At 48.3% G+C, this 25456-nt stretch overlaps 2 protein-coding genes and 1 long non-coding RNA gene across 12 annotated transcripts in view; all 3 read right to left on the reverse strand.

The window, feature by feature from the left end:
* The window catches only part of LOC132450845 (uncharacterized), a 36506-nt gene extending 34757 nt beyond the window's left edge, over positions 1-1749 (reverse strand). For all 9 annotated transcript variants that reach the window (XM_060042979.1, XM_060042987.1, XM_060042985.1 and 6 more), the window contains exons 1-5: positions 1544-1749; positions 1150-1286; positions 768-884; positions 386-443; positions 253-300 (exon numbers count right to left, since the gene is read on the reverse strand). In XM_060042979.1, the coding sequence (XP_059898962.1) occupies positions 253-300; positions 386-443; positions 768-884; positions 1150-1286; positions 1544-1586 (403 nt within the window). In that variant the 5' untranslated portion in view covers positions 1587-1749. The remainder of the gene's footprint in view (positions 1-252; positions 301-385; positions 444-767; positions 885-1149; positions 1287-1543) is intronic.
* A 546-nt stretch (positions 1750-2295) lies between these two features.
* Positions 2296-13144, reverse strand: LOC132450853 (uncharacterized). 2 transcript variants are annotated; one of them, XR_009523927.1, is made up of 4 exons: positions 12995-13144; positions 8382-8951; positions 8210-8278; positions 2296-2331 (listed from the first exon to the last, which is right to left on the reverse strand). It is a non-coding gene; the product is annotated as an uncharacterized LOC132450853 (long non-coding RNA). The 2 variants fall into 2 exon arrangements; XR_009523928.1 differs by lacking the exon at positions 12995-13144 and adding an exon at positions 9056-9467.
* Positions 13145-13613: 469 nt separating this feature from the next.
* On the reverse strand, positions 13614-25230 carry fkbp9 (FKBP prolyl isomerase 9). Its single transcript, XM_060042993.1, is given in 15 exon segments — positions 13614-14940; positions 15405-15568; positions 16239-16384; positions 17201-17390; positions 17515-17660; positions 20020-20209; positions 21341-21415; positions 21418-21444; positions 21447-21484; positions 21884-21966; positions 21969-22075; positions 23764-23799; positions 23802-23855; positions 23858-23907; positions 24555-25230. Coding segments are annotated over 15 exon segments (1686 nt in total). The 5' UTR covers positions 24758-25230; the 3' UTR covers positions 13614-14763.
* Between the last annotated feature and the right edge of the window lie 226 nt (positions 25231-25456).

The raw sequence follows: 25456 nt of genomic DNA on the forward strand, positions 1-25456 counted from the left end.
AAAATAAACCAGCAGAAAGGAATATTAGCCAATGAATAGGACACAAAGCAGGGTTTCTCAAAGTGTGAGGCTCAGGGTTACTGCAGGGAAAGAGATGGGATGGAAGGATCATTTATGCTTTACTGGCACTGTATAAAAATTAAGCACAGCAGACCAAACAATGAGAAATAGTAAACTATAGAATGCATTTTGGAATCACCATGTTAGGGTTAATACAAAATAATCAAAGGATGATTATAAGAAGGAACTGACCCTTGAGCTGCGATGCAAGCTTCTCATTTTCCTCAAGTGTATACATCGCTGAGGAGGAACATGACCAGGTTAAAACAAGTCAGTTTTTGACTGGGATATGAAAACTTAAGCAGAATTCACTGCATTGAAGTACCTGCAGCGTAAGAGGCTCCCCTGATGACACAGAACAGGTCTTTAGGCAAATCCAGAACCTAAATAACACAAGGGTTCACTCAATTAAAAATAGCATTGTGCCATAGTGCGTTTAACATCAATAAGGTCCAACTATTAGGGCTAACACAGAGCCCTTCTTGACAGATAGGAGGTAACAGCAAGGTCCTTACATTGAGGAATCTCTCTCTCTCTCTCTCTCTCTCTCTCTCTCTCTCTCTCTCTCTCTCTCTCTCTCTCTCTCTCTCTCTCTCTCAGCAAATGTCAAGTATTTTTTCAGTTTAAAACAGTTTTACAATTCAAATAGCCAACACTTTGTCATATTTTTCCAGCTCTACATTTCTGGAGTGTAAAAGGTTTCAAACCTGTAAGACCCCATTGCCATTCTTCTTTACATCCCGCCTGGCTACGGGCTGCACATCTTGGAACATACTCGGGCCCGGAAACCACGAGAAACTCAGCACATCAGGGTCTGTGCAAGTCTTAAAATCCATCACATTTAAAGAAATGTAAATGTATTGTCACTCAGCAATAACCAAAGCTCACTTTTTCACTGCGTCCCCAACCCCCGTACTTTAAACAACCTTGAGTATGTCGGAAAAATACATCAAAAATACATTAATTTTTTTTATAATAATTCCCCCCCCCCCCCTTCCCAGCTCAAGCTAAAAAAAAAACCTTATACAAAAAAATGTATATAATAGAAACAGAATGAGGAAACACAGCTGGTTGAAGGTTGACCCTTACATAGTAGTTGATGAGGTGAGCGGGAGAGTAGAGGTGGCCCATTATCTGTTTCTGTGTGCAGCTCTCCTCACACAGATGGCACAAGTAGAATACGTGTTTCAGCTCAGCCTGATGACACACAGTCACCATGGACAGGCCTAGGAGAACAGACACAAAAAAGCACACAAGACTACTGCTCAGACACAAGGAAAAAGAACCAGACACAGGATGCTATGCCTTGCAGCAGGGTGCAAAGGCATTTCATCCTTTGGTGAATCCTGGTTCACAGCCATTTACATCCGCTAAGTGATGCAAATAACATAACTTTTTTCTGATGGTTCAATAGATCAACAGTCTATACAACGTCAAAAATAATAGCAAATGCACATAACAAGGCACACACACAAACACACACCTATGATCTTCCGGTCCGGTTGGTGCTTTGCGACATGCTCCATAACATTTATGCGGCAGAAATACCCTGGAGGGAAGAAGCAGAGATGGGAGGGATTTCTCACGCTAGCCAGGTGTAAACACAACAACAACCAATCTGTTGAAGTTTGTGAAACAGCAGATCGAACTTACCTAGAATATGGCATTTCCCTAAAAAAAACAACAGAAAAACAAAATTGATTAAAGGAATCACTGCGATGAAGTTGGTTTTAAATTGTATATTTGACCCTTTCAACTCAGATACAGCGTCTTCTTGCATCAGTTTCACCAATTGTAGGCATTAGAGAATAATTATCTCTCCGCTGCCTCATTTGTCCAATGTAGTAGAAATATCTGGTATTGATTTGGGGTGACTGGGTCACAAGACATTGAAACAACTGTTAAAACTGAAATTAAATCTGTATGTCAAATTAATCAATTAAATCCAAGTGATCAGGTTTGCTACATGATACGAATTCAACGAAAACGGTTGGTTTGCGTTACTCAAGGCTTAGATTATGGCATGGACCTATTAAAGCAGATTTTTTTTGGTGCAGACCCTGGGTGAACCTGATAAGAGGAAGCCTCTTTATCTGGAGTGGCACATGTCCAAGTTACTTTTTTCAAAGTCGCCAATAAAATGTATTTTATTTTCGGTTTGTGAAATAGTTCATGAATATGAACTATGACCTATAAGACACAGAATAATAATAATAATAATAATAATAATAAAAACAACGGGGTACCTTTTGGGAAGAGCTCCACCATTTGCTGCGGGTTCAAGCAGTGGAGAATTAGGTTGATGCATTTTTTAAATATCATATAGCTGTCAGTCGAAAAGTCACTCGAATTTAAACAAATCGGGCTCTCAAATCACACGTATTCGGCATGAGACACACGCATATCAACCCGTGGCACACTAAAAAAGTGCAACGAAATATGAGGCACATTTATGCAATTTTATGCGGGAACTTGCGAAAAATTCAGCTTTTCGATGATGTTCACGTCGCGTAATTACGTCACTTCATAACGTTCCCATGGCAACAGGGGGAAATGACTGCTCGTGTGAAGTAAACGCAACATTTTTCAACTTTCTGCTAAGATATATGTGATTTTTTTCCAACGAAAATACCGGGATTATGATATCATGCAAGCCCCGCATATTTTGCAGGGAAATATCATGTTTGAAAAAATGCGGCCCCCGCATGAATATGCGGACTTTGGCTGATTGTGCTTGAATTATGCGATCGCATAATCGCGTTTTTCTGGAGGGACTGCTTTTTGAGACACTTTTAAAAAAATGTGTGGCGGAATTTCAAAATCGTCCGGGATTCTATTAAAAATGGCCCAGGATATTTATGTTCACATTGAATTTCTGTTGCGTTGCTCTGAGTCGTTCACAAACTAGTTAGGCTACGCCTATGGGAGAAATTAACCATTACTTTTATATTAACTATGAGTATTATCAGGCCTATATATCATGTGTATACAGTAATAGTGGAAAGCAGCAAAACCACCTCTGAATTCATAGGAGGGCCTCACAGACGTCCCCCCATTGTTTAGATTAACTGCAGAAGATGACCACATACAAGGACATTTTGAGCATGTGCTGTTTTGCATAATGGTCATACCATTATGCAAAACAGTTCAGTTTGAAAGAATAAAAAAGACCGGGATCGGATGACCCGGCAGTCTTTGCAAACCTCACTCGGCTTTGTTGTTGCTTGTTTGCAGGTAACAATAAAGTCTTGCGTTGGCACACACACCTTGGCCGCGGGCTCTCTTGTATGCGTTTCCCCCGCTCCAGCTGATCCTTCCTCTTCTGGAACGGGTCAGACAGGAGAGACTGTCCCTGATATTAGTGGCCCCGGAGAACCGTTCAGCTCTGTGGTTTCCAGAGCTGGCCGCTCTCTCGCGGTCGGCGCCGTGGCCGGGACCGTTCAGGCCGGATGCGCTTTCACAGGCCCACGGGACGGTGCACCACCCGCCCGATGTCTCGGGTGGGGACCCCTCGACCCTAAAGGCCCCGGTGAAATCCTACAAGGATTTCACCAACGTGGAGGGCTGGACCGATACTCAGGCGAGGGGGATCCCTCGCCTGGAGCCTCCCCTGGCAGCGGCTAACGAAAAGCCACTGCCCCCCGATCGCCTCCAGAAGCAGATTGTCGGCCTAACTGACAGGGTGTTTGTTTGTGCCTCTCAATCTGCGGCGGCGGTCAACAACATCGCCCTGCTCTCCTCTGCCATGGTCTCCTTGTCGGCTGGCTATTTATGGCTGGCTGTTTCCCGCTTTTCCAGCGCCATCCTCCAGCTATGCCAGCCGATAGCCGTTTCGGACGGCCGGCATATGGCGTGGGCTACCATGATACAAAGGGTCATATGGCTCTCCCACACTGCGGTGCCGGAACGAGAGCGGGCCAGCCTCGTCCAGGGTCCATTAGCGCCGGATGGCCTATTTGGTCCCCGGTTCTCCGAGGTTCTCGCGCACCAGCAGTCAGTCCGTGAGAATCGTTCCCGGTTCGGGGCGATTCTCACGGGCTCCACCCACCAGCAGGCCGGGAGGAAGCGGGGTCCAGGCCGGTCCCAGCGTTCCAGGGGGCCGCCTCCGACTCCAGCCCTGGTGCCGCAGCAGCAGCAGCCTCCGCCGCGGACGGGGAGAGCAGCGCCACGGACCGGGAAGTTCCGGAAGCTTGCTCCTACTTTTTCCTTCCCCAATAAAGAAAAAAGTAAAGACCGTTCGACCGAACGGCGGTATATGGTACCTAAAGAGCGATATTCCTTAGGCCACCTGCGTCCTACGCTTGTGGTGCGTTCCTCCATGCTGCCTCTTTCCCCCTCTCAGCCCGGTGGCTGTAGGGTGGCGGTCGGACGGCGTGTTCACATGGCCTCTGGTTCACCTGCTTCTAAGAAGCGGATCTTCGTGGACGGATCAGAGACTCGTTGCACGAGCCCGTGGATACGGCCGCTTGTACCGGTCTCCTGGTTCCCCATATTATCCCCTCTACCTCCCTTCCACAGTTTGTGGAAGGTGAGGAGACGGGTCCGCGCGCTGTGTTTACAGCCTGCGGACAGCGCATGCGCACAGGTGCGGCGGCCGGACAGCTCGCTCCCTGTTCAGCGGGCACGAGCGCAACGTCTAGACAGCTCGTTGTTTTTACAGCGGCTGGTTCTGGTACGTCTCCTACGCTCGCTGAGCCTCCTCCCTTTCATTGGAAGCCCCCCTTGGTTCACACGCAGTGTGGAGGCGGTAGGGGCCGAGGAATACAGGTTATTCCTGGACGGTCTTCCTCAGCTGTCGGCTCGCCCTCTCTCCGACCGCTATGCGTGTTGGCAAGAGCGGTGCGTTCTGCCATCGTGGTTGGACACCACGTTGAGATGGGGACATCCCATACAGTTCAAGTGTCGTCCCCCACGCTTTATGGGGTTGGTGGAGACCACGCTACGGGACCCGGCTGCGAGCACGGCTCTGGCAGCAGAGGTGGCACGTCTCTTGGTGAAGGGGGCCATCACTGTCGTTCCCCCCCACGAGTCTCACCTAGGATTTTATTCCTGCTACTTCCTGGTTTCCAAGAAGTCAGGGGAAAAGAGACCTATTCTGGATCTTCGCGTGTTCAACAGATTCGTTGCCACAAGGAAGTTCAGAATGCTCACTGTCGGAGCGTTGTTCCGGTGTGTGAGAGAGGGCGATTGGTTCACATCCCTGGATCTCAAGGATGCTTACTTCCACGTCCCTGTTCGCCAGGCGCACAGGAAGAACACGCACTGCAGGTGGTGGTTCTCCCTCAGCCCTCGGGATCTTCCCCCGTTGAGGGTAGATGCGTTGGCACACACACCTTGGCCGCGGGCTCTCTTGTATGCGTTTCCCCCGCTCCAGCTGATCCTTCCTCTTCTGGAACGGGTCAGACAGGAGAGATAGTCCCTGATTATAGTGGCTCCAGAGAACCGCTCTGCTCTGTGGTTTCCAGAGCTGGCGGCGCTCTCATGGACGGCGCCGTGGCCGGTACCGTTCAGACCGGATGCGCTTTCACAGGCCCACGGGACGGTGCACCACTCGCCCGATGTCTCGGGACGGCTGTTGGTTTGGCTCCTGAGAGGTTGATCCTGCAGGGCAAAGGTTTGCCCGAGACGGTTATCAACACTATTCAGAGCGCTTGTGCGCCTTCTACTTCTTCCCTCTATGCGGCGAAGTGGTGCGCCTTCTCTAATTGGTGTGAGACGAACCACGCTGTCCCATCTCAATGCGAGGTGGGAAGCGTGCTTTCGTTTCTGCATTATTGGATCCCTGGAGAAAGGTTTGGCCTTATTGGATTATTGGAGAAAGGTTTGGCCTTCTCCACTATCAAGGTCTATGCGGCAGCCGTTTCGGCTGGCCATGCAGGCTGTGATGGTGGACCGATCTTCAGCCATCCACTGGTCAAGAGATTCTTGCATGGGACTAGACGTGTTAGGCCTGTTTCACGCGTGCTTACACCACGCTGGGATCTCCCCACCGTTTTGCGCGGATTGTCCAGGGATCCTTTCGAGCCTCTTTCTCAGGCCCCTTTGGATGCCCTGTCCTTTAAGACGGCGCTCTTGTTGGCCTTGGTTTCTGCCAAGCGGGCCGGTTTATTAACCGCTCTGTACGTCAGCCCGAGTTGCTTGTTGCTAAACGAGGACAGCTCCTTCGCGTTGCTCAGACCTAATCCTGCGTTCCTCCCGAAGAACATTAATAGTTAGTTTCGGTCGAGGGATATTGTGCTTAAGGCTTTTCACCCCCTGCCTCATTCTAGTGAGGCGGAGTTGCATCTCCTGTGCCCGGTTTGGGCGTTGGCTATGTACGTGAATCGCTCGGCCGCGTTCCGCTCCACACAACAGTTGTTTGTGTGTTATAGCGACGCTAGCAGGGGCCGCGCTCTCTCTAAGCAGCGGTTTTCTCGCTGGGTATGTGAGGGTGTTTGCTTAGCCTACTCTCGGCAGGGCTTGGCGCCACCGTTGGGCGTTAAAGCTCACTCCACACGGAGCGTGGCCGCTTCAACGGCTCTACTCAAGGGCGTTTCGGTGGAAGACATCTGCGCGGCTGCGTCATGGTCTTCCCCCGGCCCCTTTGTCCGTTTCTACATGTTAGACATGTCCAGGGGCTCACTCGGCAACTCTGTGCTGGAGATTGGGACCCCTTTTACGGCTTAAGAATATAGACATGTTCTTTAAAGCGGCGTGGTTGGATTTCCTCTCGCCAGCTGGCGAGTTGGACTTGACTACCAGTCAACAGGCTAGGGGTTTTTTCTATTGGCCCGCCAATTGTCAGGTGGTTTTGTTTGCCAATATGGCACTCCCGCCGTTTCTTTCAAATAAGAAACGGCCGAGAGAGTCCCCTTATTGGAGAGCCGGATTCCGTGACTCCGCCCCCGGGGGTAGCGGACCTAACGGAAACCGTGTTGCTCTGGTTTTTCTTTTCCTTTTCATGGGTTCCATGAAGCACGGATTAGAGCCGGAGTCTTTACAGACTCACTTTTTTCTCTCTTGACCATTGCCTTGCTTGAACTAGGAGGAATTCGTTTTTTATTAAGCTGTTGTGTTTTACACTTCCTTGGCTTTTTGAGTCTTAATGTGCTCTGGTGACTTAAGTCGTTTTGACTGGGGTCCAGCAGGAGTACATTAATCGGGCTCCGCTCGCAGCTTCACCTTAGCCCATAAGGCGAAAGCCTAGACGGCGTAGCCTACATGAAATAGAACGATAGTTATGTTATTATAACTCTACTTCTATGATTGTAGGCGTAGCCGTTTAGTTTCCCACCTGCTGTACCCTCCAAATGCTGAAAGAAAAGCGTGGAGGATGAGCGACGGTATACACCGCGTTATATAGACACGATACCGTGGGAAATGTGGGCGGTGCCCACGCTGATTGGTGCATGCTTAAAATATATCTGTGGCGTTCAGTAGGCGAATGCTGTGGTAAAGTGTGCAGAGTATGTGTGTTTCTTTCTGTTCAATAGATAGAACTTCAATCCCCTGTAGGAGAAATGTGTTAATGTTTGTCCCTATAAAACAATAATGGTAAAAAAAAAAAAAAAGTAAGCCAAACCGTCCAATCTGAAGGCTCTACTTAACCTCTCACTTCCACCAATGCAAAGCGAACAGAACTGAGTAGGGGAGGGCGTAGCCTACCTAGTTTGTTTGTGAACGACCCAGAGAAACTCAACGCAAATTCAATGTGAACATGTATGAGGCTTTAATAAAATCCCCGACGATTTTGAAATTCCGCCTCAAAAAGAGGGCATGTCCGGGCAAAAGAAGACGTCTGGTTACCCTACGTACGGGAAACCCATTAGATTCCTACCTGTTCCACTGTTAAATAGCGGCCCATATTGGTGGGCGCTATCCTTGTAATTTCTCTGCGTGAGAAATACGAAGTGTGGGCGTGTGAGCGTGTGCATGGGTTGAATTGCGTGCGTCTCACGCCGAATGCGTGAGACTTGAGAGCCCTGATTTAACTATAATGTAAAATTATGTTGAATATGGTTTAGAGTCGAGTCTAGAGCAGGTTCTGTTGCATGACGAGGTTACATCTAGGTAGAGTTCCCCATACGCTACCGTCGTGGCTTCTAAACAAAAAAAAGCCAACGTAAGGCCTTCTTGAAAGGTTACACAAATATATCTATGTTATGCTTACCTTATGGTGCTCATTGCCTCGGAGGTGTGTCTTAAATTGAATGATATCGGGAAAGTTTTCGAGGCAGACCTGGAACCGACAACATTAACCCATCAACATAAACCCTCACAACATGAAACGGTCACGCTAACCCGCATATGTTGGCAACTTGGCACACATTTCACCTACTCACCTGGCATCCGATCCGGTCCAGTTTGGGGAAGGACATGTGGTCACCTTCAGGTAAACACCCGCACAAGACTATATTGAAAATGCCAAGAGAGGAAATCGAACCAATATTTCAGCAGAAAGAAACAGAAAGACTAATAAATCACACCCATGATGAAAACGTCCCCGATAGTCCTCTGTTGTGGAGTAGGCTACTTTAATGAACCCTCTTTTGTGTTCCGTGCAGCTTGAGCGTTCTTTTGAAGTCCCAGCTTTGTTGGTTCACAGACTTCCGTTAGGGTTGACATGTGGTTTGTGTATTAATGTTAACTTCCATCATCGACGCATAAGTGAAAAGAGGAAGTTGTGGCTAGCTAATCTCTGATAGATGACGGTATGGCAAGCTGTTTTAATAGCAAACTTCTGCATTCAAAAGCAAGTCCAAAGCCTCCATGTTGTCTCTTGAACCTCATTGGTGTTAACTGACTGTTCTGCTCTTCCTAGTGGGCGCCTGGTTTTCTGGTTCGGGCTCAGCAGCGTGCTCGGGGAGGGGGATGAAACAGCTGTCTCCCCGACTCGAGAGGATTCCAGAGATCTAAGAAACGGAAGGTGGTCTACGTCAACACACATTTCCAAGGCATGAAAACACAGGAACTGATAAATCGATGAAAGATTATTTTCTGTATATTGTGATGTTACCTTATGAAGAAAAAAATACTTTGTAAGTTATGGAACCAGATGTTGAATTCCTCCAGGTTTCTTGTAATGTGCTTTATTTTTGGGGTCTCCTGGCGATTATTTGGTGTAACTGCGTCCTTTGTGACTACAATGTTCAGCGCAAGGTCCCTCCAGCCCATAAATTGTATGTCTATTTTAGCGAGGGTGGTTAAGCACAGGGAAAGCAGAAATGTCTGAAGTCCAAATCCTTTGTAGACTGGATATTTATTTCAATAACATACAATAGGAGATTATCTAACAGAAGTGTTTCAGAGTCTTACATCATGTAGAAAAGACAAAATACGAAATAAATTGGTCATCTTCTGCTGCAGGGAGTTGGAAATTTGGGTCCTTTGTTCTTGGTCCTCGTTCTAGATCTTCCCTGATTCTCCTCCCTTCATTTCATATGTACATTCACCCTTTATCCTTCAGCCGCCAAGTCCACTCCTGAGGTCCAAGTTCTCGTTCTAGCTCCAAGTTCTCGTCCTTTGTTCAACTGCATCCCAATATTTTATAGGGGGGGGGGGGGGGGGGATCTAGTAGGTGTACTTTCCGTTTATACACTGGTCAGCAAGATTTTCTCGCCTAATTTCTACAATAATCTGCATGTTTTCTACATGCTAGACTAGTTAAAGGTGGTAATTCTGATTCTACGTGCTGCTAGCTGCTCAAATTAATAAATCTAATCTAATCCCCACCTTTATTAGCACATTGTTCGCACCGTGATTTTATTTCCTTAAATATTGCGCGCATTTTAGGTACCTTAATGTGAGCTTTTATGAACCATTTCTCAGTTCTTTTAAATCCTACATGCCCCAGTGCGCAATGCATTGCTCGCAGTTGGTCAAAAGCCCTATCCCCCCGGAATGATGATCTTACCCCTTTTTGACCATTATTTTGGATGCATAAGCAACGTATTCCCTGTGACCACCCTTGCCTGGCGAGGGTAATCTCTTCTGCTCACTGACAATTCGTCAGCCATGCGATTCCCCTCACATTCCTGCGTTTGTTCACCTGTATGGGCGGATACGTGATTTAATTTATCACACTTTTTCTTGCGTAATTCCTCTATTGTTTTCCATAAACTGGTGTGAGTAAGCTTCCTTTGTGGTTCTGCCATTCTCTTACCACCCAGTGACTCAGACTGTCTGAGTTACTGTTCACCAACGAACTGTCAGACCATATGTAAGCCTTTTTCTGTTTCTTTGTATCCATCCATGCCAGAGCTTCTGTGGTAGAAGCCGAATTCTATCACTTCATCTAAATAAGAGAGTAGGAGGAATCAAGGAGTCCGGAGCAAGAAGGACAGAAGACCCTATTGTCAACCGTGAACAAGCAACCACAAGGCCGAGTGATTTGCATTTGGATGTTTACGACGACCCCTGCTATTTTATACCCATCCCAAGCTTTTTATGCTCTTGTTCCCAATACGGTTTTCAGCTGTTCACAGACGAGGTGACGGAGGTGCTCGGCCCGGCCCTTAACCAGTCCAACCCATTTTCTCAACAAATGTTCCTTTGTTATACATCTCTGAGTACTTTTCCTATTTCACCCTCAGGGCGGCACATGTTACATGAGCTGATGCAACAGCCATCACATGTTTAAAATGTGTTTGTGTTCTCCTTAGGATCACACTTATGTGATGTGCCACACAGAATAGCATCTTTAATAGCCACACAACAAAGTTGGTGGTATTTTTTGTAGCTCCTTCCGGTGGGGGGTGGGGGGAGGGAATAAATTCAAATAAAAATAGTAGAGTTGTAAATCTTCAGGAGTCTAATTGCTGAAGGGTGGAAGCTGTTGTTGAAGCGCGTCGTTCCAGTCTTCAGAGATCTATAGCGTCTAAATGCATACATGTTTACATGCTGTTATAGTCAAAGAATGGTAGTCATATTATGGGGCCTACAGAGACACACATTCTTTGTATTCCTCACCGTGGCCTTCTCATGCAGCCCATGTCTCCCCCCGTCTATGTGTTCTTTACCTTTGATCGCATTTTGAATGCGTCTGAGAGAGAGAGAGCGAGAGAGCGAGAGAGAGAGACGCATCAATACAGTGGGTCCTTTCGGGACACGCGTCACTACATCCTTGGGCTTTCCATCCAGGGGCCAGAATGAGATGCTAAAGCTCAGAGTATCTACCCAGAGTTGATGATCTGGGAGACTTAATCCATGGTTAGGGGGGACTTCTCCCTGTTGGGTTATAGGCGAGTGTTATGGGAGAAATTAACCATTACTTTTATAAATTAACTATGAGTATTATCAAGCCTATATATCATATAGATACATTAATAGTGGAAAGCAGCTAAATCATCTCTGTTCATAGGCTGTTGGGCAAAATAACCTGCTGAGTACATCACATGTACATTACAAATATAGCTAACTAACCCAACGAACACATAACACAAACATGATAATATAGTCAGGTCAAGGCCAGAGCCGAAGGCCCCATTTCCCAGGCAAATGGTAGACACTCAGACAATGCACCAGTCATCCTCAAGAACGGGAGAGCCACATTAATTTATCACACAGGAGACACTTCGAAGCTCTCCCCCGTTAGGAGGAACCAAGAGATACACCTGCCCATACCAGGGCCTGAGAGCCACATTAAATTATCACACACACGAGACACTTCGGGGGGGCACTCCCCCGTTTTAATTTATCACACAGGAGACATTTTGAGAGCTCTCCCCCATTAGGAGGAACACAAGAAGATCCAGGGCCTGGGAGCCAAGGTCCAGCAAAAACACACAGAACCACACACACCTCAAACGCACACACACCTCATCGAGAGGAGGATACAGCTTAAGACTGTATCACACAGGGACTCATCATCTTCTTCTGAAGCAGACCTTCCACGGAGGCGAAGCTCTGGACGAACCATCAGCGCTGATTAGGGACTTAGACATATTCGATCTCTCACGCTTTATGACTCTGTATAACCGTTGCCACTTTACTTAATAAATCCAAGGTCCTCGTGCTGACAGACTTTATTACCTCTCCGTCTCATTTCATCTGGTCCAGTAACTAGACAGACCGTTTTTCCCCTCAAGGCGTACTATGGGACTCGGCACGGCGCCAGAGAGTCTGGGGGCAAGGCGTGCTGACGTCAATCTAATATGTTGATTAGATTGACGTCCATCAGATGTATAGATTAGCTCAACCTAATGTTCAGATTAGTCAACCTAATGTTGACATTAGACTAGTTGAGGATGTTGACCACATAAGAAATGTATGACTGACTGGCCTTACCATGACAGGAGAACAATGCATGCTGTGGGCGGGCACAAAGTGTGAGCGTGAGGATAAAAAGACGGGGATAGAATACATCCAGCAGTGTCTTTGCAAAGCTCACTCAGCTTTGTTGTTGCTTGTTTGCGGGTAACAATAAAGTCTCCGTCAATACTTGATCCGGACTCTCCGATTCCTCATGCTCTCTTAGTTAGTGGAAGTGATAGAACTTGGTTATTTTCTACCAGTGTCTCTGAGTAAGTTGAGTCAGCAGCTATTCTTACTTCCATTTCAGATGGTTTAATGGGGGCAGGTCTGCCCTAACTATTGTTAGGAGGGGGCCCTCTCTTGTCAGGCTTTCAAACTCTCCGGGGGACGTTGTCGAAACCACCATTTGGTTATTCTTCTATTGTATCGCTAACATTAAGGGCATAGCAGACGTTTTATCCAGAGCGACTTAAAATTTCTCAGAAGGAGAAATAATATATCGCCGTCGTAACAGTAAGGATGTTCATAAAACCAAATGCCATGCACTAACAATCGCTAGGTTAACCCCATCCTTGTATACAACAAAGCTAGCTAGTATAAGATGATAGACAATACTCCGTACTATTTTTAAGTGCAAGGACGTACAACATACTATCAGTTGAGTGGAGGGGTAACGGGTCAAGGAGAAGTTAGGAAATCTTACTGTAACAATGTCAATGCTTGTTGACTTCACTGGGCTTCTCCAGACAAGGACTCAGGGTGGTGGTAGACGTAGATAGTAGATAATGCTACATGGCGCTGCAACATGTTGCCATGCAGGAGATCTCTCCCTGAGTGTGTGTGGTGATGGCTGGTTCATCCTGTGCCCACTGATTGCTCAATATGCAACAGGTGTGCAGCTCACCCAGCCCCAGAGTCCAATCAGACTGTCTGGGGCCAGGTGAGGCTGTTTGAAAGAGCCATCATCCACACACACTCCTACAGGGTCCTGAATATAGCTGAAAAAAAAGAATAGAACGCTCTGTTTCCTGCAGATTTTTTGATTTATTTGTCATGGGGTTCCCATTAGTCCACTAGCATATAAATACATAGAGTAGACTTATAGGCTATTATGTAACAAAAAGTCGTATTTTACACCATCATTTCTTTTAATTGGTTATGAAAAAGCAAAATATACATCTCAAGCACTTATTTTAAAATGTGTACCCCCTGGAACCCTGCATCTTGGGAATCACTGCTGTATCGTACTGCAATAGTCCTGAAAAACACAGACGCACACACATCTGGCAGAATAGATAATATAAAAATAACAAACAAACGGCTTAAAGGTTGGTCCGTACTTTTATTCATATTAAATATTTGCGTCTGCAAAATAACAATGAAAACCAAAGTTCAGTTATGAAGCAAAAGATAAAAAGTGATTGCACACACTTTCCACTACATTTCCATTCTCAGTGTCAAGTAGAACTACAGACAAGCACACCAGCAGCCTGGAACACGGGTTAGAAAGGTCTAGCTGGGGAAGGTGTACACTGCCAGGTGGTCAGGTGGATCCATGTAATGTCAGTATGGCGGTTAAAATTAATGTAGCTCTAGGACTAAATTCATACACACACACACACACACACACATATATGTACACACACACACACACACACACACACACACACACACACACACACACACACACACACTTACGCACAGACACACACACACACACTCCGCCATGATAATGAAGAGTGAGAAATTGTAACTGATGTATTGGTTCATCAAGATATTACTAGGAGATACATTTGAAACCAGTGATATGCACGGTAAACACAACCACACAATACTGCCAACAGCCCGACTTTAAGCTGAGGAGGAACAAGCCAACCAGGGGCAATAAGGCAGAGGTCCTGGCTTGTTAACGTACGAGAACGTACTTGAGGTCTGCTCAAAGCCCAAATACAAATACTCAATACAAAAGGACATCTTAATACATTGCGACAGAAACAAAAAACTGAAAGAGAGTGTGGTGAGTCTCACTCTTCTTCATCGCCTTCACATTAAGTGATCTCTATGCTATCTGGTCCACATGCAGTTGTCTTTGTCCTCCAGGCGACTTATCGTGATATCCTGCTTTGGATTCGTAAAAAATGTCAATCCAACTTGGATGAGGTTCATCGCATGAACTATGTACTCAAAGAAAAAAACAAAAAAAAGGTTGCATAGACCCGGTTTATCCCTCCCCCCGAAAAATAAATGGGGGGTACATGCAACCGAGACAATTTCTGAATTTCGACACGATAAAAAAATACACCACTAAAAAAACGGTTCATACGCCACTCCTGACCTTCATCCCCCCCTCCCCAGATAACCCCCTCGACCCCCAACCCACCCATCCCCCCTCTCAATGGTCCCCCTCAACCCCCGGCCCACTTGAACTGTTAAACCCCGACTAGGGGGTCTTCAGGGACATCATGAAGCCCGTCATAGCTCGTCGTGGGTCGCCTCGTCCGCCTTCAGCCTGAACTCGGACTCGGTGATCTTGCCGTCTCCGTTGCGGTCCTGGTTGGAGAACATGTTGTCGATGATGCGGTAGGGGTCGAAGCCCGGGGCCAGACGACCTCTGCCCTCCGTCACCTGTCGCATGATGTAGTTTGTGAACTGCCGTGGAAAAAGACAAAAAACAAAGTTACACAATGTCAGACTTTTTTTATTTATATTACTTTTTTTAACAAACTCAGAACTCTTTCTAGAATGTTGGTGCAATAACATAAGTAATAGGATAAACTGTGCAGGATTTTAACTCAATCATAGCTACAGTATTACATCTAAATACTGCAATACTTTTATAAAAGATATCAAAAAACAATGCTGAATTATAAACCAATACAAAATTGTGAGTTGTTAACTGTTTCACTACGCATGTTTTTCACACAGTCCAGATATGAGTTCAGTCAAGTCATACATGGGAGACATGAGTTCAACTCGGTCAAGACATAGACGGGGAGATATGAGCTCAACTCGGGTCAAGTCATAGATGAGGAGATATGAGTTCACCTGGCTCCAGCCATAGATGGGAGATATGTGTTCACCTGGCTCCAGCCGTGTGTGGGAGAGGGGCTTACCTCCGAGGCCTCCACCTGCTGGTCGAGGTCCACGTCCATCTCGGTGAAGAGGTCGGGGGACACGTCGTCGTTCCAGATGAACATGTAGCCTTCAGGAAGCCCCTCCTCCAACTCAACCAGCTCCACGTCAAACACCAGCACCGCACTGCCGGGCACCTCATCGGCTGCACACGCACACACGCACACGCACACGCACACACACACACACACACACACACACACACACACACACACACACACACACACACACAGTGTGTGAGACAGATTTTGGGAGGGAGAGATAGCAATTGAGGGAGGGAGAGTCGGAGAGAGATAACGAGGAATTGAGACAAAGAGGGCAATAGAGAGAGAAGGGGAGATATCGTCTGTTTCCCAAAGTGAAGGCTGCAGCCTTGCTAGAACACTTCCTTGCTAGTCGCGTCCTATGGAGATGAGGCTAGAGTGCTGCCTAGCGTTTGTAGCATTCAGAGTTTGGAACGACTTGCTAGTGTGGAAGCGCTTCCGCTTCTTAATATTGCTCCAGTGTTAAATATTTTAATCTTTTAATTGTTGAAATTGTTACTGGCGACAGTAGTTTGTTTAAACACCACCTACTTACATATTAAAACAAATCAATCCATGCAAAATATAGCCTGTCATTACGTTGCAAAAAAGTTTGAAAGAAATCGCACAGGTACATTTTTAAAATATTTTTTTTGTGTCCTCAACATGGGAACAGTGCTTGTGGGCGTTCTATGACGTAGCGTCCTTAATAGGGCGGCCGTTGAGCATTCTTCCTTCACATCGGGAACCAGCCATGGAGAGACACAGTGTGGGTCACCAGAGGACACTTACTGACTCCTCCCTCCCCGTAGCCCAGATGAGGGGGGATGACCAGGTGTCTCTTCTCTCCCACACACATGTCCTTGAGGCCCTCCTCCATACCAGGCACCACCTGGTTGGCCCCCAGCACGATGTTGTACGTCTTTCCGTAGTTGTGCCTGGGATAAGGACGTACATAGAGGCAGGATTTGCAAATGAAAGTGTGTTTAGGGCAGAAGATTCTAGGAAGGCGGGGGACGTGTTATCCCCATGGTTACGGCTCTCTATGTGATGATTTTTTTTAAAGTCATTTGGGAGTATGAGTTCAGAGCAGAGAAGAACGTTCACAAACAGCAAGCGGAGCCAGGTGGCAACATGGTATTTTACACCTGTGTTTTCTGAGTACAAAACGGCCTAGTCCTGGATTCACAGGCGCTTCACCCTTTTTAACCACTTCCGAGTCACCTCTGTCCTTGTCAGGCTGAAACCAGCTGTAACTCACTTATAAGGGACACCTTGCTCAATGGGGCAGGCATCCGGGGATCCAACCCAGAACCTTTTATTCCTCTATAGTCAACCCCAGTGTTACCATTCCAAGGGGGAAATTGTCATTGTCAATGTCATTCTCTTTGTATAGAGCAAATAACAATTTTCATCGATTAGATTCTCAGTGGCTCGTTCCTCTCCATTTAAAACAGTTCAGGGGACCCGTTTGGCCATTTTACTAAGCATTTAAAAGGATTTAGTAACGAGTTTGGCCGTCGAATACAGCGGGACGGCCAGTACATCCCAACCCTCAATGTGCCATAATTAATTGTTTCTCTTTTTAAATCTCCAGCAACAGTGGAAGTCGAAGGCTTCATGGCGGTTGCGTGTAGAGCAACAAGTGATGTCCCGGCCACCACGTATCCCTTACAGCCTGGGAGTGTTGGGGGTCGGAGGTATAGAGTTCAGAGACTAGTGTGGGATCCCGGTCATGAGAGGCCAGTGCTCACGTGGAGTCGATGTGGGAGCCGTCCATCAACGAGGCGTTGTAGTGGTACTTGACAAAGTCTCCGTTCTTGGTGATCTTCTCGCAATCCTCGGGCTTGTGGATGACGGTCATCACGGTGGTGTCCGAGGGGTTGTGGAAGTCGATGATGTGGACGTCAAACACCAGCACCGCCGAGCCGGGGATCTTAGAGCCTGAGCGGAAAGATAAGGCGGGAAGGAAAGAAATGCATCGTGGGTGATGGCGTTTAAGGACATTGTATGGCTTCAAACGAGTCTAAAGTTGGATGAGGGAGGAAGAGCCCCTGGATCTACCGACCTGTTCCTTCTTCTCCGTAGGCCAGGTGGGGGGGGATGGTGATGGTCAGCCGCTCGCCCATGCACACCCCGATCAGAGCCTCGTCCATGCCGGCGATCACATAGCCCTTCCCCACGTACGTGTCGTAGGTGTGGTTGCGCGAGTAGCTGTGGAGACGCATGGTGTCAACAGAGAGGTCCTACATAGTGCTGTGTTACGCAGAACTGTGGTTTTAACAACTCGATTATCAGTTAGGATCTATGTTATCAAAGTGAGCCCATGCTGTGGTATTAATGTTTTCAGTTTTTATGCTTTACACCTGGTAGATCCTTTAGATGTCATCTGATGAGCAACTTTATTGTCTAAATGATCTAATGAGAGGGAAGAGCTCTTGGTGCTTCAAGAGGCCACAGCTCCCCTCACTGGAGCTAGGTTCAAGGTGGTAAGGAGGGCCTCACTCCTGGCCTCTGAACTCTATTGGACCCCATCCCTCAGGTACTGGATAATATGTGGACAAATATGTGTTGAATAGATAACTACTACCACTTAAGTTATAATCCCTTTTTTTTATGATAACAAATGGACAAGTACATAATTACTATATTGGATCGCATGAAAGTGCCACGACCCTTCTTAAATATAAGGATCAACACAGAGACGAATGGCAACATTTACCCATGTATGGATAAGGGGAAGTTGGAAACGGTGAATAAAGAAAAGAAGAGAAGAAGCAATGCCGAGAGATTCGATAGATTCCACCGTTAGACTTAGATCAGAATTTCTGGTGATTTCAATTTGAAGTTTCCCTACTCCGATTGTATCTGGAGAAAGGTCAATACATATTATAATGAATTGTTATATTTGTTCAAATAAATACATCTAATGGACCCATTTTTACGATACCAAAAATAGACATTATACATACCCAATAATATTGCTATGAGTTAAACTAAAACATAGACCCACATCTTGACCAAAAGAGAAAAACGTAATAAATAGTAAGTATGCAATAGGGTCCGGAGGAAAGGGCTCGTCCAAATCCTTTACACCAGAAAAGAGCCGCATTCAGCAGGAAGTGGAGGCATTATCTTGCCTATATGAATGACTAAGTGTGGAAAAGGCCCAGAGTCGACAAAGGACTATAGTCTGAATGACATCCACATGTAACTCAGTTATAACCATCTAACACTTCTGAGATTAACCCAGCATCCCAGCATTAGCCTGTGACCCCTACAGTTGAAACCTCTCTACATTTAGCTCACCTCAAGAGAAGCTTCAGAGAGCATTAGGACAAGGTAATGAAACTTATTTTTGCTTGCTCATTCAGCTGAAAAAAGCAACAGGATGTCTGCAAGAGGTGCAATCAGTAGGAAGTGTCTGTGGGGTTGCAACGTTTTTCAAAGAACGTATCAGATCAAGGATTCTTAGCCCACACACACGCACGCACGCACGCACGCACGCACGCACGCACGCACGCACGCACGCACGCACGCACGCACGCACGCACGCACGCACGCACGCACGCACGCACGCACGCACGCACGCACGCACGCACGCACGCACGCACGCACGCACGCACGCACGCACGCACGCACGCACGCACGCACGCACGCACGCACGCACGCACGCACGCACGCACGCACGCACGCACGCACGCACGCACGCACGCACGCACGCACGCACGCACGCACGCACGCACGCACGCACGCACGCACGCACGCACGCACGCACGCACGCACGCACGCACGCACGCACGCACGCACGCACGCACGCACGCACGCACGCACGCACGCACGCACGCACGCACGCACGCACGCACGCACGCACGCACGCACGCACGCACGCACGCACGCACGCACGCACGCACACACCCACACACACACACACACACACACACACACACACACACACACACACACACACACACACACACACACACACACACACACACACACACACACACACACACACACACACCTCTCTGTTTTGCATATTAATACCACAATAGCTCTCAAAGGACCTGTTTATTTTTATAACAGAAGATGCAGATGCAGAGACACACACAGGAGGCCAGTGTCTATCATTGCGTTACATCGCTCTCGCTAAACTGTCTTCTCCCTGTGTTCAGTCTGTCGACCCGCCAGTTACAGAACCCTCACCTGTCTGACTACCCGCCTGTTACAGAACCCTCGTCTGGCTGACTACCCGCCTATTACAGAACCCTCGTCTGGCTGACTACCCGCCTGTTACAGAACCCTCGTCTGTCTGACTACCCGCCTGTTACAGAACCCTCGTCTGTCTGACTACCGGCCTGTTACAGAACCCTCGTCTGTCTGACTACCCGCCTGTTACAGAACCCTTGGCTGTCTGACTACCCGTCTGCCATCAATCCCCTCGCCCTGTGCCCCGCCTTGCCTTATACTGTATGTTGCCCTCATTCAAAGCCCTCCTCATTGACCCTCTGTGTCAGTGTCTCTCTGCGTTGAGCTCTGGGGTCCACGGGCTCTACTCCCCCAGAACACACACCTGGAGTCGAAGAAGGTCCCGTCGAGCAGCGAGCCGTTGTAGTGGTAGCGCACAAAGTCCCCCGTGGCGCTCTTCCTCGGGCACGGCTCGGGCAGCACCTGGTTGGTCACGGCGATGGAGTCCCGGGGGTTGTGGAGGTCCAGCAGCACCACGTCAAACACCAGCGACGCCTGCCCAGGGATGTCACTACCTGGAGGGGTGGAGGGAGGGATGGACGGAGGGGTGGAGGGAGGGGTGGAGGGAGGGGTGGAGGGAGGGGTGGATGGAGGGGTGGAGGGAGGGGTGGAGGGAGGGGTGGAGGGAGGGGTGGAGGGAGGGGTGGATGGAGGGATGGAGGGAGGGGTGGATGGAGGGGTGGAGGGAGGGGTGGATGGAGGGATGGAGGGAGGGGTGGATGGAGGGGTGGATGGAGGGGTGGAGGGAGGGGTGGATGGAGGGGTGGAGGGAGGGGTGGATGGAGGGATGGAGGGAGGGGTGGATGGAGGGGTGGAGGGAGGGGTGGATGGAGGGGTGGAGGGAGGGGTGGATGGAGGGGTGGAGGGAGGGGTGGATGGAGGGGTGGAGGGAGGGGTGGATGGAGGGATGAAGGGAGGGTGTGAGGAAGGGAGGGGAGGGAGATAGAGGGCAAGATAAAGGGAGAGATAGTTGGGGAAATGATCAGGACTCGCTCATTAGAAGTGGCAGTGCTCGATTCCAAGCTGTTGGCTATCCGTCTTCTGTACTGACTCACTGGCCCTTTACAACACAACATAAGTGTCTGGGTACTGGAATTCTGATTGTCAATTATGGAACGTTCAACTCTCAAAGTGTTGAAGGTTATTAAACATAGCAGAAGCCATTCATTATCATTTGAATGAGGTTTCTATTCTAGTATGTCGGTGGTCTAGTGTGGTGGTCCTGTGTTGCATCGCCCCTTGTGTTCTGACAGGGTCATGTGCGAGCTGGCAACTTCCATTCTGGTGTAGTCTCACACAACACAGTGCTACACAATATTCGTCGTAGAAGATTTTGTATGAGACAATTTAACATGCATAATGGTGTCAATCCTCCGATAATTGTATTGCATAATGGCACCTTAAACCAAACAGTATGTTGTGTGTTTGTTTCTATGCCCTTTCTTCTGTTTCTGATTCTCTTGTCTCTTAACTCCTGTGGTCCTCAGAACCAGCCCCAGCTAAAGTGTGGAAGGTGTACCTATGAAACGTCTCATATTTATGAAGGCTTGTTGAGGAGTGGCATAAAGGTTATTCTTTCTATTCTATTTGAGGGGTTTCCACCGGTCCCCACGGGATGGGACCAGAGCGAACCAATCAACACTCACCGTCTCCGTTCTCGCCGTATCCCAGAGATGGCGGCATTGTGATGATGCGTCTCTCCCCGACGCACATTCCCAAAGGCCCTGGTCCATGCCAGCGATCAGCCAGCAATCCCCACGTAGGTGTCGTAGGTACGCAGGCGCGTGTGGCTAGAGTCCCCGGGGATTAATCAGGGGCCGCTTGTAATAATATTTACACTGCATGTCGGATGATGAGAGTGTGTGTCTGGTTTTTATGTGTGTGTGTCTGTTTCTATGTGTGTGTGTGTGTCGTGTGTGTGTGTGTGTGTGTGTGTGTGTGTGTGTGTGTGTGTGTGTGTGGTGTGTGTGTGTGTGTGTGTGTGCGTTGTGTGTGTGTGTGCGCTATGTTTGTAGGGTTTTCAATCTGTGTGTGTGCGTGTTCATGTGCGTGTTCATGTGCGTGTGTGTGTGTGTGTGTGTGTGTGTGTGTGTGTGTGCGCTATGTTTGTAGGGTTTTCAATCTGTGTGTGTGCGTGTTCATGTGGCGTGTTCATGTGTGTGTGTGTGTGTGTGTTTGCGCTCACACACCTGGAGTCGAACAGAGTGCCGTCCAGCAGGGTGCCGTTGTAGTGGTAGCGCACGTAGTCGGACACCTCCACCTTGCCGCGCGCAGGGTGGGCGGGGTCAGGTAGGTGGTGCTCTGCACCCCGTCCTCGGGGTTCCACACGTCCAGAAGCAAGCACGTCAAAGTGGAGGATGGAGTCTGCGGGATGATGTCACCTGGAGGGGAGGGGGGGGGGGGGGGGGGGGGGGGGGGTGGAGGGAGGGGGGGATCAGAGACTCACGTGATCCAGAGCTTTGCTCATAAGTTCAGTCCCCTCCCACTCCCCTCGACCCCTCTCCTGTTTTCACTCCCTCTCTCCCCCTTTTTCTCCCCCCCCTCTCATGTTCTCTCAAACTCTTTCCTCCCTTACCGTCTCTCCACCTTTTTTACCCACGCCCCTGATTTGCTTCCTCTCCCTCCCCCCCCCCCACACACACACACAAAGACGCAAACACACACAACACACACTAGTAGAAACACCCAGAATGCCCTCCACCTTCCTCTGTCCTGTGTGTAATCCAGGTAGCGACACATCCCCCTGCACGGCACACTGACTCCTGTTACACCCCCCTGTCGCGCCCCCGGGGCACCTCACTCTTTAACACACAGACGCTTCCATCGTAATCCATCACATGGGCACAGTGCGGAAGGTCTGTGCCTTTGTAACCCGATACTGTAGACACACACGAGTCAACGTGCGTTAGCTATTTACTATCCACAGGCTAAAGAAAACAAAGGGTTCAGGGGGAGTGAGGAGGAAGGCGGCGTAAGTAGGAGCCTCACGCCCGCGGTGAGCGCCAGCCACCCAAAGCCCTTCCGCTGGCGGGGACCATTTGTTTTGTCGTTGTTGTTGTCCGTGTATTATGGTGAGCAAGGCACATGCTGCTAGACTGTTAGCGACCGTTCTGCCTTCCCCAATGCCCACCAGTCTCCCCCCACCCCCCCCCCCCCCCCCCCCCCCCCCCCTGATCTGTCCCTTCTCGTCTCTCCCTGGTCTAGTATAGATACACTGACAACGTCCTGCCTTTAAGAAATGTAGCAGCCGGGCACTCCCTCTCTACATTGGCCTGTCTGTACACGTCCCCAGAGATCTGTTATCCAAGTCATTGTGTGAACACACACACACACACACACACACACACACACACACACACACACACACACGTCTCTCTGTTTTGCATATTAATACCACAATAGCTCTCAAAGACCTGTTTATTTTCATAACAGAAGACGCAGATGCAGCAGTGAGACAGAAAGGGTGTTTCTGATTTGTTGGGTCGGACATATATCCAACCGTTACAGGTTGTGTTTGCTCAACGTGCCACGGGGCACGTGTTCGGTCATAACTGAAAACGCACAATGCAAAAGTTCCTCCATGACATTCCATGACCCTCTCTTAACTTCCTGGTCTGTGATGTCATGCTGACATCATCCAACATGGACATCTGAGAACGTCCCACTTCTCCTCTCTCGCTCGGCCCCAACTCAACAGAATGCTGTGCGCAGAGTCTATTGCCTGAATGGATTTTATTTACATCTATAGTATCAGAACGTTTGCTAATTAATGTTAAACTACTATCAATGGTGACATTCCTTAAGCCTAAAAGTTCATAAATATCTAATTATCCCATCATGTAGACACACACCTACAGACACCCACACACCCCCACACACACACACACACACACACACACACACACACACACACACACACACACACACACACACACACACACACACACACACACACACACACACACACACACACATTACATGCATGATGTTAACACAGAATCCTCTATCAAAGGTAAATGTTTGGCAAGGGCGCCCTACGCTCCAGAACAAGCTCTCTTAATATGCTTACCATATCCTCCTTTCCCGTAGGCCAGCTGCGGGGGATCTTGACGAGACTCCGCTGGTTCACACACATGCCGACCAGGGCCTTGTCCATTCCGCGATCAGCTGCTTCTTACCCACGAACACATTATAGGTGCTACCGCGGTCATAACTGGAGAGAACAAACACACACACACACACACACACACACACACACACACACACAAAGTGTCTCACACACACACACACACACACACACACACACACACACACACACACACACACACACACACACACACACACACACACACACACACACACACACATAACCTTGTATCAATACTAATATAGTGTAATGTTTTGCTAATAGATTAGAATTAATTTGTCCTCCAAAAATTATTTGTATTAATTCGATAATTTTTTGCTATTAGTGTTCAAATCCTGTTTCACATACATATAAACATGTATGCATGGGATGACTATTTGCATATTGATGCACACTGATTTTGGTTGACTGCAAATCTACTTCCGATGAATTAAGTCATTCGGTGTTTAACGCATTTGACAAATGGGTGAACAGGTGACTTAAGTAGGGCCTCCCCTTAAATCAAATCAGAGACTGCCAGTAGGCTAACTTCAGAAACAAGCCATGTTCGGCGGCTCAGACGTCCCTTGGCTGGATGCTGCTTGCGTGGCTCACGAGAGACCAGACGCGCACTGCGAATTCCGCGCACGCGTTTTGGACGGCACTTAAAACGAGCGGTCCACAGGCATGGATCAATTAAAAAAAGAGTGCACTACTGTGCTTGTACTACTTACCTCGAATCGAACTTCTTTCCGTCGGGAAACGTGCCGATGTAGTGATACCTGACGTAGTCGCCTACTTTCACCGCACGCCCGCACACTTCTGGCTCGAAAGTTTTCTCAATGATGATGTCGTCTAACGGGACCGGGGGAGCGCTGCAGGCGGCGAACGCCACCCAAACCGCCAGATAGAACATCGCGTGCACGCACTGGATCATTTTTATAGTATCTGATAACTAGTATCCTAATAACAGCCGACTCACTACGGTATATATAGCCTATTAATGCGCCTCTTCCCCGGTGTGAATAGGCTCTGCTCCGGCTCGGGTCTTCCTTCCTCTAGCTGCCCAGTCCGATACAGCGTTCATACAACTTGGCCACCACGTATCGCTCATGCGCAGTCCGCACTCGTAGATGTGTCAACGTGGTAGCGCGGGGTCCCTCAAAAAACAGCTGCAAATAAGGGCCTGTGAAGCTAAACCCCCTTTCTGAGCCCTTTAAAAATGCAACACACCTCCCGAATCTCTCCAATTTTAATCTTTCAATGTCCCTACACGTGTGTCCTTGCTGGTTTGTGTATTAGCATGCCAACGCGTTAATAAGCGGCAGAAACGGGAACGGTTGCGGTACGTAGGAGCGGGGCGTCTGTTCAGGGGGTGAAGCGGCTCTCTCCACTTCCACGGAATGTTTCTACGTGGCAGCAGGAGGGGGCGGGGCCTCGCTCGCGGCAGGGGTTTAATTAGCGACCACGGGACCCAGCTCTGTGATGGGAACACGGTACACCAGTTCGTTATTAGAGATACCAATGGGTTCAATGGGGCGCTTCAAATAGGAAAAGTGAATAGGTTATATTATTCAAATTAGGTTTGAAAAAAATGTTTGCAGACAAAAATAATATCGGTTATATATTAGCCTAT

The sequence above is a fragment of the Gadus macrocephalus genome, chromosome 22 (genome assembly GCF_031168955.1).
Source record: "Gadus macrocephalus chromosome 22, ASM3116895v1".
NCBI lineage: Eukaryota > Metazoa > Chordata > Actinopteri > Gadiformes > Gadidae > Gadus > Gadus macrocephalus.